The sequence below is a fragment of the Pleurodeles waltl genome, chromosome 8, assembly GCF_031143425.1.
Source record: "Pleurodeles waltl isolate 20211129_DDA chromosome 8, aPleWal1.hap1.20221129, whole genome shotgun sequence".
NCBI classification, from domain to species: domain Eukaryota; kingdom Metazoa; phylum Chordata; class Amphibia; order Caudata; family Salamandridae; genus Pleurodeles; species Pleurodeles waltl.
This window is the reverse complement of record NC_090447.1, coordinates 829,464,996-829,481,259: the sequence shown is the minus strand read 5'-3', so window position 1 is coordinate 829,481,259 and position 16,264 is coordinate 829,464,996. Positions and strand designations below refer to the sequence as shown.

Sequence of the window (16,264 nt, the reverse complement as noted above, 5' to 3'; positions counted from 1 at the left end):
GGTAAGAGCTTTGCATGTCTCCTAGTTCAGCCTAAGCTGCTCTGCTATAGCTACCTCTATCAGCCTAAGCTGCTAGAACACCTCTAATCTACTAATAAGGGATAACTGTACCTGGCACAAGGTGTAAGCACCACAAGGTACCCAGTATAAGTCAGGCCAGCCTCCAACACAAGTGTCAGCTCCTTCCTTCAATCCTGCCCAGGATGACTCATGAGATGCATATTGCCTGTCAGGAGGTGGATGCCCCATCAAGCACACCTAAGCTCCCTTTGTGTGTGGATGTCTTGAGGAAAGGTACAAAGCCCAGCTGTCACCCACACCAGCATATATTTAGAGAGAGGCAGAGACACAGAATGTTTAAGATAAGAAATTGGCATTTTCATACTTGCAACTTAAAATTAAACTTTACCATAAGTTTTGATTTTACTTTGTGAGTCCAGAGACACTAAACTCGAAATATCTATCTTTCTGAAATCAAAATTACAGTTATAAAATGTAATAAGGAAATCCCAATGTTAACCTGTGGGAGAGACAGGCCTTGTAGAAGTGAAAAACAAATGTAGGAGTTTTTCACTCCCTGGACATGTAAAACTAAAAAGTACCTGTCCAACCTTTTAAATACAATGCACCTTGCCCATGAGGCTGTTGAGGGCCTACCTTAGGGATGACTTATGTATTAAAAAGGAAGGTTTTTAAAAACTGCACACATAGGCTGTGCAATGGCAGGCCTGAGACATGAAGGGCAACTGCAGTGGGTGGCACGATTAGTGCTGAAAGTCGACTAGTAGCATTTAATTTACAGGCCCTAGGCTGAGATAATGCACTTTACTAGGGGTAATAAGTGAATTAGGTGTGCCAGTTGTTAATAAGTCAACGGTATCATGTTTTCTGGGAAAGAGCACATGTACATTAGTACAGGTCAGCAGGGTAAAGTGCGCAGAGTCCTAAAGCCAGCAAAATTGGAGTCAGCACGAAGTCAGAAGGCAAAAGTTCAGGGTAAAACCACACCAATGATGCAAGGTTTAAAATGTGTCCCCCTAGCTAAAAGTGAAGAGAACTACCCAACTCCATGGCAGTTCTCTTCATGAAGGCGGAAGAACCTGGAGAGACCATCAGCATTGGTGTGGTCTGTTCCCAGACAGTGTTCCACTGTAAAGTTTGTTGCCTGTAGGGAGATGGACCACATCAGCAGTTTGGGATTCTCACCCCTCATCTGCATTAACCGTCTGAGGGGCTTGAGGTCTGTCTGAACCCGCAAGTGAGTGCTAAACAGGTATGGCCTTAGCTTTTTCAGGGCCCCACTGACAGCAAAGGCTTTCCTTTTAATTGCACTACATCTCTGTTCCCAGGGAAGTGAACTCCTACTAATAAAGGCTGCAGGTTGATCCAGACCGTCTTCATTTAGCTATGAGAGCACAGCCCCTATGTCATGCTCTGAGGTATCTGTCTGCATATCAAATTCTTGGGAGAAGTCGGGGGCCTTGAGCACAGGTGTCATGCACATGACCTCCTTCAGATTATTAAAAGCTGTCTAGCACTCCTCTGTCCAGCTCTCCTGATGTGGCTGCTTTTTTGGAAGTCAGCTCTGTCAAGGTGACAGCAATGGTACCATATCCTTTGTTGAATCTACTGTAATAACCAGTGAGGCCTTGGAAGGTTCTCACTTCTGGCTGAGTTTTGGGTGGATTCCAAATCAGAATGGTTTCAATTTTGGCCTGGAGGGGTTACACCTTGCCCCCCTCCTTCTTGGTGACCTTTGTGACCCAAAGAGACCACCAAACCCGGCAAATCTGGCACTTGCTGACCTTTATAGTCAGGCCTGCCCCCATGCAAAGCCTGACACACTTCCTTCAGGCGGCACAGGTAGTCCTCCAGCCTGGAACTGAAGACTGCAATGCAGTCTATGTAGGCAGCACTGACGTTTTACTGGCCAGCTAGGACCTGGTTTACCAACCTCTGGAAGATGGCATGGGGTGTTCAGTAGCCCTTCTGGTGTAGAGAATGCAGACGTCTCTTTTGCCCCATTGGTCAAGACAACCTCCCAGTACCCAGACATTAGTTCAAAGGTGATGAGAAACTTGTCAGCTCCAGACCATCTTTGAGCTCATTAGCTCTGGGAATGGAGTGTGTGCCAGTCTTAGTGACTGCATTGAGCCCAAAGTAGTCTACACAGAACTGAAGTTCAGGTGTGACACTTGGCAGGGTAGCCTTAGATACCAGTACCACTGGATTGGACCAAGGGCTGTTGGAAGGCTCAATAACCCCTAGTGCCAGAATTTTGGACTCCTCTTCCTTAACGTTAGCCCCCACTTTATCAGAAAACCTGTTTTTCACAGGTGGGCTGTCCCCATTGTTACAATCATGGGTGCACATGTAGTGAGCCCTGGGGTAAGTGAGTTGAGAGAGACAAACCTCCCCAGCAACTGGTGACAGTCTCTGTGTTGATCTAGGGTCAGTGTATGGGAGAGGTTGACAGCCTCCACTGATCCATCCTGCTCTTTGTAAAATAGGAAGCTGGGGAGAGGTTCACTCTCCTCTTTCACCCCATCATCAGTAACCAAGAGCTTTGTAATCCCACTCATCTCAAAGTGGGGCTTGAGGAGGTTCACATGCAGGACCCCCGAAGGGTTCATAGGAGTTTTGAGGTCCACCAAATAGGTAGCATTGCTCTTCTTCTCCTTTAGCTCACAGGGCCCAGACCAGCAGTCTTGCAGAGTGTGTCACTCCACAGGCTCCATTACCCATACTTTTTGGTCAGGCTGAAACTCCACCAGTGTGGCCTTATAGTTACACAATCCTTTCATGTCCTCCTGGCTGGCTTCTAGGTCATCTTGGGTGATCTTCCTGAATCACGCTCTCTGGTTTCAGAAGGCCAGTATGCAGCTTACCACATCCTGGGGGGCTCTTCTGGCAGCTTTCTCCCAAACCTCCTTTACCAAACTGAGAGGCCCTCTCACAGGGTGCTCATATAAAAGTTTGAAAGGGGCAGAAGTCAATCCCCTTCTGCCCTACCTCCCTGTAGGTGAACAAAAGGCATGGCAGGAGGACATCCCACTACACCTCGTGAGTTTAGGCAGACCCATAATCATGCCCTTAAGGGCTCAGTTGAATCTCTCAACTAACCCATTGGTTTGGGGATGGCAAGGAGTGGAGACCTTGTAGGTTACCCCACAGTCCTTCCACATGACCTTCATGTAGTTGGACATGAAGTTGGTACCTCTGTTAGAAACCACCTCGTTGGGGAAATACCTCTGTTAGATACCACCTCCTTGGGGAAACCCACATGAGTAAAGATCCCCATCAGTGCCAATGCCACGGCGGGCGCAGTCACTGTCCTCAGAGGGAAAGCTTCTGGGTAGCTCGTGGCATAGTCCACCAAGAATGATTCTGTTCATCATGTCTATCTCAAGAACGAGAGGCCCCACAATATTGATGCTAACCTACCCAAAAGGGTTGCTAATGACAGGAAAAGTTTGCAGGGGGACCTTGCACATCCCCCTTGACTTGCCACTTGCTTGCCACGGAGGGCAAGACCCTCAGTACGCAGGTGAGGCCTTCCTCAATTGAGGCCACTAAACATTAGTGACAAGCCTGTCAAAGGGCTTGTCTTGCCCCCATATTACCTGCCAGTGGCACTTCATGAGCCAGACCCCAGTAGGAAGGCCCTGTAGCACTGGGGGACCACCACCGTATGTGTTGCACCAGACCCAGTAGCCTTAGGCTCACTATACAGGAGATCTTTCTACAATGGATCAGGTGCTTGCTAAAGGTGTCACCAGCTGCCTGGGCCTCAGCCTGCTGCTGAAGACCCACAAGAGTAGGGCACTTCTTCTGTGCCTTGTAGAACTCCTCCCTGGTGGGACCCCCTTTCTGCAGCCAGTTACACAGCTTGGGCAGGTTCCCCAGTTCTGCCACTTTTTCTCCTGTAGGTACCAGGGCCTGCACCTGAGGTTCAGCCTCTTCTTGGACCATGGGAATCTCAGGAGCGGGTTTCCCCCACCCCCACCCATTGCCCTGGTTCTTTTTGGCAAGAACCTGGGCCATTCTTCCAGGCTCCAGGTCTTTCTGATTACCCTCTTGAGCTGCCATGGACTGTGTGATTAGGCACACCCACTCAGGCAACCCCCAAATTCCCAAGTGTGACCTGAGCTCCACCTTCTAGATGGCATGATCCAGGTCATTGCCAGCAGACAATCCACAGGCATGTATGGACTAACAGCTACTTTACGCATACCCAATTACTGCCCCCCCATTCAAAGGGAACAAGAGCCACTGGGTAGTGGCTCTCACAGTTGTTAGCCACATCAATTTGGTGGAACACATTAGGGACTCCTACTTTGAAGACACCAGATGACAGCTGACAGTGGTCATGCTGGTTCCTGTGACTCTCTGAACCGCCATCCTTTGCTCATTGATGGTCACCCACTGACTGTACTTCTTGGTATTGTCAGGCCTGTGGGTTATCTGAACTGCCTCTCTATCATCCAGAGACACTAGGGTAACCTCTGCACTTCCCAAAAAGCTATCTGGGGCAATCTCCTCCCCAAGTGCTACACTAGCCACCCCAGTGGCTCCCCACCGGTGGGGGCTGTTCCTACTTGGGACAATTGCGATCCTCTTGTAGTGTGTTTTCTGCTGACACTGAAAACACTTCATGAAACCTTCCCTGCAGACTTACTGTCAGGAAACCACGTCCTTTTCTTCTCAGCAGGGGGAAGGGTACTCTGACCCACAGAAGTAGTTTGGGGGCCTTTAGAGAACTCCTTACTATTTGTGTTCGCCTCCTCCTTCTTCCGGTAAGGACCCAGCCAACCCTTATGGTGATCCCCCCTAGATACCTTCTTGTGGACCCTCATGCTGACCCAGCTGTCTACCTCCTCAGCAAGCTCCTTGGAGTCAGTGAGCTTACTTTCAACAAGTTGGGGACACATCTGTAAAACAAAGACTGAGCAGTTGCTATGTTGCAATCAAATTGTGCAGACTCTGGTAATCCTTTATCTCACTGCCCTTCACCCAATCATCCAGTGCCTCACAAACAGTATCTACATAATCCACCCAGGTCTGTTGGGATGGCTTCTGACTGCCCCTGGACTTTTGTTTGTACTTCTCTGGGGTCAGACCAAACTTCCTGATTAGGATTTCCTCCATGTGGGAATACCTCATCCTGTTTCACCCTTCTAGGACCAGTAGAGTGTCCCTCCCCTCCCTTAAAATGTGCCTCCACTGATTAGCTCCCCAATTCTCCTCAGGGACCCTGTGCATCAGTAGAGCAAATTCATAGGCCTCAAACCACCTGACTTTGTCGTCTCTCACCACAAAGTCAGGGAACAAACCCTTGGCTATGTGGACCCTCCTGTCAGAGGGCACTGAAGAATTGTTGCCACCATCTTGGCTGTACTCAGCCCTCTTGGCTCTGATGTCCAGCTCTCTCAGGCTAAGCCCTTGAGCCAACATAATTCTCTTCTCTTCCATAGCCAAATTCTTTGCCTCCATCTCTTTCTCCAATTTGAGCTTAGCCAGCTCCAACCTCTATTCCCCCTCTTCCTCCCTGTGGCCCAGCTCATCTTGGGACAGACCTGTTGATAAAATGCTGCTCTCTGGCCTGGTAGGATTAAGTGCCTCGTGAAAGATATCATCCCTCTAGTTCCCAGGCTGTCCCAGATTATCCACTAAGTCCTGGTTCAGCTCCTTATAATACCCAATTTCCAAATCCCCCCCCCACGGGTTTCATGTACTGCATCTCTAGCTTCTAACAAGGCCGTTGGCACCTTTTGCAGCTACACTTCTTGGTGAAGCCTTTGGTAAAAATCCAAAACACCTTGTAAACATCCTTGAGCTGGGTCACTGTATACTTCTCCAGCTTGGCCAACTTAAATCCAGGTTTGTAAGTGCAGTTGCAGTTGTGGTGCCTCCAATGACTTATAGAAACAAAAGTGTCAATCAGGGACAATTGAAAAATGAAAAAAGCTAATCAGATAGAGTAGAAATATTGCCAATGGGGATCAGAGTCAATTGGTTCAAATTGGTCTAGATGTGGGTGGTAGTATACACCAAATTAAGTAAGGTACTGTACAAACTAAAGTCCTATCCACCCTGATGATCACCAATTTTAGAAATTGGGGCCCATATTTATACTTTTTTAGCGCCTCATTTGCAACTGTATTTTGTAAGCTTGCGCAGCTTTTGCGTCAAAAAATGACACAAATGCAGCGCTAAAAGAGTATAAATATGGGCCTGGGTCTCTTTTTGGCAGAGATGTGCACCATGTCCAAGTAAGAACCACAATCATAGTCAAGGCAAGTCAGATACACATCCTATATAAACCTATTTTCACCCTTTGGTAGCTTGGCATAGATCAGTCAGGCTTAACTTAAGAGGCAATGTGTAAAGTATTTGTGCAACCCTTAAATTACAATAACACAGTGAAAACCCCAAGAAGGACTCTTCACCACTTTAGAAACATTTAGAATATTTTTATGAGTAAAAGAACACCAAAACAACAAACATCCAACAAATATAACTCAAGATATGAATTTTTGAAGCATGAAGTGCAATATTGTGCTTAGTAGTCAATAGTGCTAAAGAGTTACTTGAGGTCGCACTAGATCAAGGGAATTCCAAACTTCAGGCCAATCGCGATAGAGGGCATGCTGACTACAGGACCCTCGCAAGGCCCTGTGACCAGTACCTTGGATGGAGAGCCGCGTAGAGGAGTCGATGTGAAGACAATGCATTGGTTCCAATTGATTCAATCAGGGTGAAGCGTTATAGTCAAGCAGCAGAGTCATCGGAGTGATGTCCTGGAAGTTTTGCATCGAACCCCTTATGAGGAAGGCAATACGTAGTCATCGAGCTGTGCAGTGAAATCAATGCACCCATGCTGCTGGTGATGCATTGATCTTGAGCTATGCAGTCATCAATGTGGAGCCCTCAAAGTCTGTGGCAGTGGCAATGCGTTGGCATCAAGGGAAGATGCAGTGGTTCCAAGCAGCGCAACAACATTGATGTGCCGATTTTTGTAGTAGAACAGCTACAGGATCCCCTTACAAGGTCCAAGACTGGATTGGCACCTTTTGACAGGACAGTACTTACAGTTGGCAGAGTCCAGCAGCTAAAGCAGAATTGGAGAAAGTCTTTGATGGCCCTGAGACTTCAAAACAGGAGGCAAGACAGCAAGCCCTGGGAGTCACTTGTTTCTTTAGAGGATGTAGAGAGAAAAGTCCAATCCTTCTCAATCACAGGCAAGAAGCAGCAGGCAGCAGGCCAACACAGTAAAGCAGTTGAGCAGATTGGCAGTCTCACCTGACAGCACAGCACTCCTTCTTCCTGACAAAATGTCCTCATATCCAGAAGTGTACTGATTTGGTGGGATTTGGGGCCCAATACCCATAGTGATTTGACCCTTTGAATTGGGGGAGACATCAAACAGAGGCATTTAAAGCGTGCAAAGTCCCTGCCTTTCCTTCCCTGGCTCCAGATGCTCTACTTGGGTTTATGCAGCTCTTTGTGTGGGTTCAGGCACAGCCCTATTCAGGTGTAAGTCTTACCACCCTCCCATCTAGCACAGGAAGGTTCATCAACCTGGTGACAGACTTTGAGGATGTAAATGTCACACCCAGCTCCCTTTGTCTGTGGTTGTCTTGAAGGAGTGCACAATGCTTATCTGTCACACACCCCAGACATACATTCAGAGGAAAGCAGAGGTACAGAATGGTTAGAGTCAGAATATGCCAAGTTTCTAAAAGTGGAATTTTCAGACTTACAATTTAAAATCCACCACCAAACTCCACATTTCTATCTTGTCCCAATTACAAATTACACTTAAGGGCTGTTTCAAGGTAATTCCAATGTTAACCTATGTGAGAGATAGGCCTGGCATTAGTGAAAAACAAATGTAACAGCTTTTGACTACCAGGAAATGCTAGGCTTAAAAGTACATGTCCAACTTTTTAAATACACAACACACTGCCCTTGGGGCTAACTAGGGCCTACCTTAGGGGTGACTTACAAGTACTAAAAAGGAAAGTTTGGGCCTAGCAAGTGGGTGCACTTGCCAGCTTGAAAATGCAATTTAAAACTGCGCACACAGGCTCTGCAGTGGCAGGCCTAAGCCATCTTTAAATGGCTATTGTACAGTGTGGTAGATTCAGGGCTGCGGGCTCTCTAGTAGCATTTAATTTAAAGCCCCTAGGCCCATATAATGCACTTTATTAGGGACTTATATGTAAGTTAAATATGCCAATTGTGGGTAAGCAAATATCACCGTGTTCACAGCACAGAACACCTGCACATTAGCACAGGTTAGAATTGGTTAGGTGCACAGAATCCTAAAGCCAGCAAAAATGAAGTCATCAAAAGAGGGAGTCAGAATGGACAAAGTCAGGGGAAACCACACCAATGATGCTAGGTCTAATACCCATCGACTTTTCATAGACTCCTTTAGGCAGGGGTACAACAAAAACTGTTAAACTGAATTACACCAAATTTGCCAGGAAACTAGCTCTTGGGGCACAGAATTTGCTTTTGGGGATTTGATCTAAATCGGTTAAGTAATTTTTGAGAAATTAAGGTTCAACAATATGTGTATATCTGAATTGTTGAGTGTCTTATGAACCCAATTTTAAAAAATAGAGACTAGGGAGCCTTTTTCATTCGGACCATCTCACTCTCACTTGAGTCAGACTGCTGCAGAAGGGAGCACTCTGATTGGCTTTAAGCAACATGAGAAAAATGTTGCTTGCAACCATTTCAGGACTCAGGGACTTAGCGTTTGATTTAGATCTTGGCGGTAACAGGTCTGCCACAACTTTTTCAACAGAAACCCAGTCTGCCGCCTTGGCGGTCCCCCCACCAGATTTAAATGTAGGCAGTCCCATAGACTTTAACCTGCCCAAGTCCAGCTGACTCTGCAGAGGATTCCTATCTGCCGCAATGCAGCCATAGGAAATAATGTTTCATTAGGGGAAGGGTTGCGCGGCTCCCCCTGCCAAGCCATATTCAGCCCTAGTAACCCCATCACCTGGGGCTTGATTTATTAATATGGGGAGGGGATGCATGGCCTTCCCTTCTAGAGTGGTATTCAGCCCCGGGGATCCTACCCCCACAGCCTGATTCATTTATAAGGGGAGAGGGCACGCGTCCCTCCTTCCCAAGCCCCATTCTGCCTAATTGATCCAATCCGCTGGGGGCTCAATGTATTTTTTAAGGGGAAGGGGTCATGTTGCCCCCCTTCCTTAGTATTTAAAATCCCAAGGGACTCCATTTCCAAGGACCCCCCTCACTGGTTGGGTTTTACGGAGCCCACCCCTGTGAGAAGTTTTCCAGTTATAGTTAGCAGAGCTAGCTGTAACTTGTGGCCCAACATCCACTGCTTATGACCTCTCATGATATGTTCTATGACATCATATATGACATCACAAGTGACATCTTTGATGACATTACATACCTTAAAAAAGAATATTCTTGTCAATGATATTTGTGCATCACAATATTTGAGTTGAGTGTCATGATATTTACTTTCCGATATTTCTGTCTTCTGTTATTTTTTAAATGATATTTTGTTTGAATACCGTAAATACTGGTGGTGGGTTGCTGTTATCCCCACATTCACCAAAATACCCACTGATTAACTCAAACTCCTCCTCATTCCAATGCATCACTTTGGATATTGCAACATTATTTTTACACCTCTGAAGACAAACATCTCACACTGTGCACATGACAACAAACATAGTTTTATTGAGGTTTCCTTGATTTCAGCACTGACCAATTCACATCATGTTGTGAGCAGATTTTCTGCTAAGATTTCTGCCTAACACAAAAACACGAACATATCCACTCTCAAATCGTTCCATGAACCATCACCCTACTATGGTAATCTGTCCACCCTGCCCACAATAAGGGTTTTACTCTAAATCTGATTAAATAAACACAACTCACAAATCTCTAACCATCTCAAATTATATTTGCTATATCGAAGAAGTACATGGTGAAATTGAGTTACTCTTTGTCTCTGTGCAACATGCATTTTTCTGTGCATCTACGCCTGCGTCCTATTTTATTATTCCCTGAGCTTGTGGTGCTATGTTTTATAATTCAATATGCATGCAGTGCTAATGTGTCGGGTAAATGTCATTGTCCATCTCCACAGTAGACAGTGGGCCTATCTTAAATGGTAAGCACACTACCTCATTTACCAATTAAACCACTATTGTGAAAGAGAACTACCAAGCATATTTATAGGTATATTTCGGATAGCTTATGCTTTTTCAGCTTCCATGGTACATGGTAGTTTAGACATCAGCCTTCAGAATCCAGAAAATGTGAGTTCAATTTCTGGTGGCATGCAAATCCAATAAATGTAGAGCTATGATGCACAGCCGAGACCAGTGTATGTTGAATATGCCCCGCATTGATGGTGACACACACTCTGGGCCAATCAAAGACCAGAGACCGGGGTAGTCCCTGCATTGAAACTTCCTCTGGCATTAACTAGAGTGGTGTGGTGTTTAAGCGCAATCCAATATAATACATCAATGCCAGTTCAAATCTTGCCTAATGAGGTCATCTCTTTTCAAGACCTATAACGTGAAAAGAAGATTGTTTCTATCCATGTTAGCAGACATGAGCATTCATCAGGTTTAGGCCAATGGCAAATCAAAGGAAAATTGCAATCCCTTTGTCACAGTGAACCTTCCGGTATGATTTTTTGTGATGAAAAGATGTCTGAGACAAACCAAAGCTCTCTCCATGAAGATCTAAAGATAGTTCTTGCCACAGGCACATATTTAGCTCTAGACAGAATATTAAAAATATCAATAAACAAAGAGTAATGAGAATAAAGCCATTGCTGCCAGGCACTCCAAGTATGTTTTCTTGGGAACAAATGCAGGCACAGAAGCAGTAATGCTGAAATTCGTTTCACTTTAATGAGCTAGGTATATACTTGACATCCTTTACTAAAGACTTCACTGATAGTGCATTATTGTAAAAGCATGTAGTGGCAAATTGATGGACACTTATGTATGTGTTTGCGAAATGCCCCTTTGAAAATATCCTTGAATACTCACATCTTCAATTACATTAAGGAAAATATCAATTTGTTGTGTGTTCGGTCTTTACTGGTTAATTAAGCAATTTAAATAGATTTTATAATTGCCTGCTACTTGATCATTCTAATCTATTGTTTTTCCCTTAGGCAATGTTTACTGCCTGTGAACTGGGTGTCTTTGACTTGCTGCAGGAGTCTGGTGCTCCCCTGTCCTCTGCTGTCATTGCTGAGCGTCTGCAGGCCAGTGCAGATGGAATGGAAAGACTACTTTGCACATGTGTGGGATTAAAGCTTCTAGAAACTGAGATGAGCAATATGGAAGGTAAAAATCATAAAACAACCAACCTATAGCCAAATCAATCATCGTGGTACAGTTGCATTAAAAATATAGGTGCAGATCACAAAAATATGTTATGATCACGTGAAATAGTACTCATGTGGCACTACTTCACCTATGCTTAAATGCACTTTATTTAGGTATGTGAATATATCTAAGACCATCTGTTCTCTGTGGTGTTCTCCTCTGAGAGTGCGTAGAGCTTTACACACCTCGTCCGCCCTGTGTGACTTGTAAAGTGGAGGGTCCAGAACATGGGAATATCTACTACAAATTGAGAGGACGCAAGGGAAAACAAAGGAGAGACACTGGAAGGGGCAAACAAATGAAAAACACGCCAGTAGTACTAGTGCGCAAACAGGCTCAGATCTACTCTAGCAGAGTTTTGGAGAAAGTTACACGCCATACTTAGCCATTCAGATATATTGCAAGGGAAAACAACAAAGAAAATAATAAAGGCAGAAAATAACACGGTCATACCACATCACAGCCCCTAAAATAATACGTGGGATTAAAGTTTCTGAAACTCGAGGCCAACAATACGGAACGTAAAATAATAAAGACCCCTGTTTTAGCCAAATCATGAATTGTGGTACAATTTAATTCAAAATATATGCCCAGTTCACAAAAGGAATTTTTGATCATGTGACGTAGTACACTTGTGGCGCTACTTTACCTATGCTTAAATACACTTCACATGGGTATGCTAATATATCTACACCAAACCTGCCCAGGACAGCCTTAGCTCCTCATAGTTGCGGCCTCCTTTCACAGCCATCACCCTCATTCCTTCCCATGCCCACAACAGAAAGGCCCACATTGACTTCGGGTGGTGGTAACGGTCTACAGTTTATTGATATTTTCCAGCATGTTTAAGCATGGACGTAAAACATCACAACGTTAATCAGTCAATAATCTGTCAAAATTCATGCATGACTGTCAACCATGCACATCAACTAACATTGCATGTTAATCCTTGACAAGGACTGCGCTGTCAATCCCTACATCATCACTGTGACATCATCACTCAGCCATAGCATTTTAACAATCATGCCATAAATCATCCTTTTGCCCTCACCAATGTGGCAGATCACTTTGTTTTCTGTGGTGTAGATCTTGGCTTCCTTTGCTGCCGATGTGCGGTTGCTGAGGCCCTCCTTTGCCGTGTCAGGCCCGAAAATGCCATGCCTGCATTGCCACACTGCTTTGAGCTCCGTGGTTGCCTCTCTGTGAGAGAACAGGGCTGATTGCAGAGGCCCCGTAACTTTTTGCCCCCATTTTCCACTTTTTGTTGGTGTTTTCCTGACTCTGATGGTGCCCTGGGTACTGCTAACCAGTCCCAGGGCCTGTGCTCTGTATAAAATCAGCATGCAAATAAGGCTAATTATAATTGGCTATGTCAACCTACCTGTAAATCCCTAGTATATGGTAGGGCATGGAGGTTTAGGGACCCCCAGCATAGGTAGTGCCTCCATAGGTGCACTGCTGAGGGGCCCAGTGTCAGTTTAAAGGCAGGCCTGTCTTACTGGCTGCTTTTAAATTAAAGTTACATGCAAATTCGACTTTGTAATTAAAAGTATTTCCAAAGTCTTCAACTACCTTATTTTTACATATAAGTCACCCCTAAGGTGTGCCCTATGCCCCCCTAGGGCTGGATGCCATGTAACTATAAGCAGGGACCTTATAAAAATAGTTTTAAAAGCCCTGGTGAGGTAAAACTGCCAAATTAGTTTTCCCTCATTGTAGTGAATGGCCTCCACAGGCTAGAATGGGGAGACTTTATTTTAATTTTCAAAATCCCCTTAAGTAACAGATACCAGACATTTGGTATCAAATTAATTGTTATAATAAATCCCACAACTTCCAGTTGTGGGATTTAATATAATTTGTTCAGGTAAAGAGTTTTAAACTTTACCTGAAAAGTTGCCAACTTCAGCCCTGCAGTGTTTTTGCTACTGTGCTCTGATTGGCCTGTCTCTGGCAGCCTGGCCAGGCTGTTTGATGAGGTGTGAAGTGGCCTGGCTCCACACAAAGAGATGTGCCTGGGGGAGGAGATCTCCCCCTCAGCAGATGGGAAGCAGGAAGGGGGAGGGCTTCAAAACTGGTCTTCAAAGGCAAAGAAGGACATTTGGAGCAACCCAGCAACACCCTCACATCCTGCAAACCCAGACAATTAGGTGCCCCCTTGATTAGATTAGGAGAGGGCAGAAGAGGGGTGTGTTTAGGATTTTTAGCCACACCAGTGGGTTGGCTCAGCCAGATGTAACCTCCAAAAACCACTTTCAGCCATGATGGATTTTTGAGGAATGTTGCTCCCTTGGATTGATTTTTCCCACACTTTCCAGGAAGTGGTCATCGCAGGGGGAAGGACCCTGCCCCTGATTGGAGAACTAGGACCCCCCTGTTCTTAAAAACTGGCAGACCTGCACCCACACCTCAGATCCCTATCAGATTCCAACAAGGAGGAACTACAGGAGAAGAAGAACTGCCCTGCTGGACCCCTGACCTGCACCTGGACACTGTACGCTGGAGGACTGCGCCAGCTGCACACTTAGACTTCACCACTAAAAGGACTTTACTTGTCTTGTACTGCTTCAAGAAGGAACTCCCTGTTTGCTACAGGTACAAAGAAGCTGCCCAGAGTCCCCTGCATCAAGTCCTGCAAGCAGAGCCCAGCTGACCAGCGTCCAGTGGCCATTTGAGGATTCTGACCAGGTGCATTATGGGAATTGTAGCCCCAACTCCCAAGGAGCAACTCAGAGCTTCTGGAACCTTGGATCAAGTTGTGGACACTTCAAGGACACAAAAAGGACCTATGGAAGAAGATCCAGAAGTTTGGAGACGTTTGGAGCAACTCCATAAGTTGAAGAGGTGCATTGTGGGAGTTGTAGTCCCAGACCCCAAAAGGCACACCAGAGCCACTGAACCCTTCGCTGGTGCTGTGGACCACTTTCCTGAGGCAAACACTTCTGAAAGTAAGTGTGACAGTGTTACCTCATGGATGGCTTGAACTCTGGACTTTGTTCCTTTCTAGTGTGACCTTTTTTAACCCTTCGAGCGCTAGTTGATTCTATGCACTAGAAAGCATTCAGTCTTTACAAAATCATATGTCCGGTTCCCCTTATCCGATTTTATTTGTTTTGGTGTCATTTTAAAGATAAAAATATAATCTATTTTTATTAATTGATTTTGGATTTTTAAACTGTTTCCTGTGTTTTATTTAATTACGGTTTTGAGACATTTGAATGCTTTACGCTTTGTCTCCTAAGTTAAGCCTTGTCGCTCGTTGCCAAGCTACCAGGGGTTGAGCTAGGTTTAATTTACTGCGACCTAACTAGACCTAAGTGGAGGTTAGTGGCCTATTGCTAACTGTAGGTACTTACCTTCCCTTACCAATAACCCATTTTCCAACACTCCCGGTATCCCTGTCGTGAGGCATCCCAAAGACGACCTTGCTAGCAACTCTTTGCCCTTCACTGGCATACTGTCAACCCTTCAGGGTTAATAAGTGCATGTTAAATGGTGCTGACCCCACCTGGTGACTGTGATGCCTGCGTGATGTTGTGACAACAATGATGAACACGGCAACAATAGAGGCTGCTCAACTTCTCGCTGTCTTTTTGAAAAGAGGAGGGCCCTGCCTTCCCTCCATTTCCTAATTCAACCTGCCCCGAACCAATCCTGGGCCAAACCTCTGTGAGGGGACAATGATGAATTTAAGCCTCTCCTCTCTGTTTTTCTGTGTCAGCAGCAGCCTGCTTGCATGGCATGCACCCTCGGTTAGCTACGGCCCTCTAACTGTCCGGCTGCGCCGCCCCCACCCCCAGTCACTCGTCTTCTCTTCTGTGAGGTGTTCTTCTCTGAGAGCACATACAGCTTCACACATTCAGCCCTCCCTATTTGATTGGCAGAAGGGAAGGGTCTGAAAATTGGAATATCTGCTTCAAATTAGGAGAAGGAAAAGGAAAATTAAGGATGGGCACAGGAAGAGATATACAAATACCAAACACACCTGTAGTACTAGTACATAAATAGGTACACATTTACCCCACCCCAAGTATTTAAGTAAGGCACTAACCATACATGGCCACTCAGAGACATTGCAAGGTAGAACAAAACACTACCAGCATAAAGCATAACATCTAAGACGTTGCATTCACTCATGTACATTACACTATATATATATATGAAAATGATATAAAAAAATTAAGAAAAATAAAAAATAATTTTTAAATAATTGTCTTTTATTTGTCAGCAGTGAAGACACCTAGAAAAACATATTTCAAAAAATGAAACATAACAGATGTACATATGTAGAAAATCACAGACGCACAAAATTTATGAATTTTATAGAACCACTACTCATGTCACATCTAGCCCTACTGTAGACACATCCAAATTGATTATAGGCCTCATTATGTCCCTTGCTAATGTGACAGTAGGACCGCTAAGAGGCTGGCGGTATATACCGCCACATTATGAGATTGGTGGGTTGGCTGCAGGCAACCCACCAATTTACCATTCATACCGCCATGATGGTATGAGCCACCAGGCCGGGGATGTGAATCTCCAGCCCGCGGCCGACAGAGTACCGCCCCTGGCAATCTGAGCCAGCCTACCACCATGTTTTCCATGGTGTTAGCAATACCACGAAAACCATGGCGGGAGGCTCTACCGGTGACAGGGAATTCCTTCTCTGTCACCGGTAGGTGGCTCCCCCACCCTCTTAACACTCAACTGACCCCCCTCCATCCAAAATCAGTTTCCCAGCCACCCCCTCATACACACACTAACCCCCCACCCCGATATTCAGATACACCCCCCACACCCCCAATACACACACTAAGCCCTTCATCCCCTCCGATTCATCCACACAG

General features: G+C 45.4%; 1 protein-coding gene across 1 annotated transcript in view; it reads left to right on the top strand.

Moving 5' to 3' along the window:
* Positions 1 to 16,264, top strand: part of LOC138250335 (acetylserotonin O-methyltransferase-like) — a 962,469-nt gene that overhangs the window by 56,410 nt on the left and 889,795 nt on the right. The window contains exon 2 of the mRNA XM_069205108.1: positions 11,198 to 11,372. Coding sequence (XP_069061209.1) covers positions 11,198 to 11,372 — 175 coding nt within the window. The remainder of the gene's footprint in view (positions 1 to 11,197; positions 11,373 to 16,264) is intronic.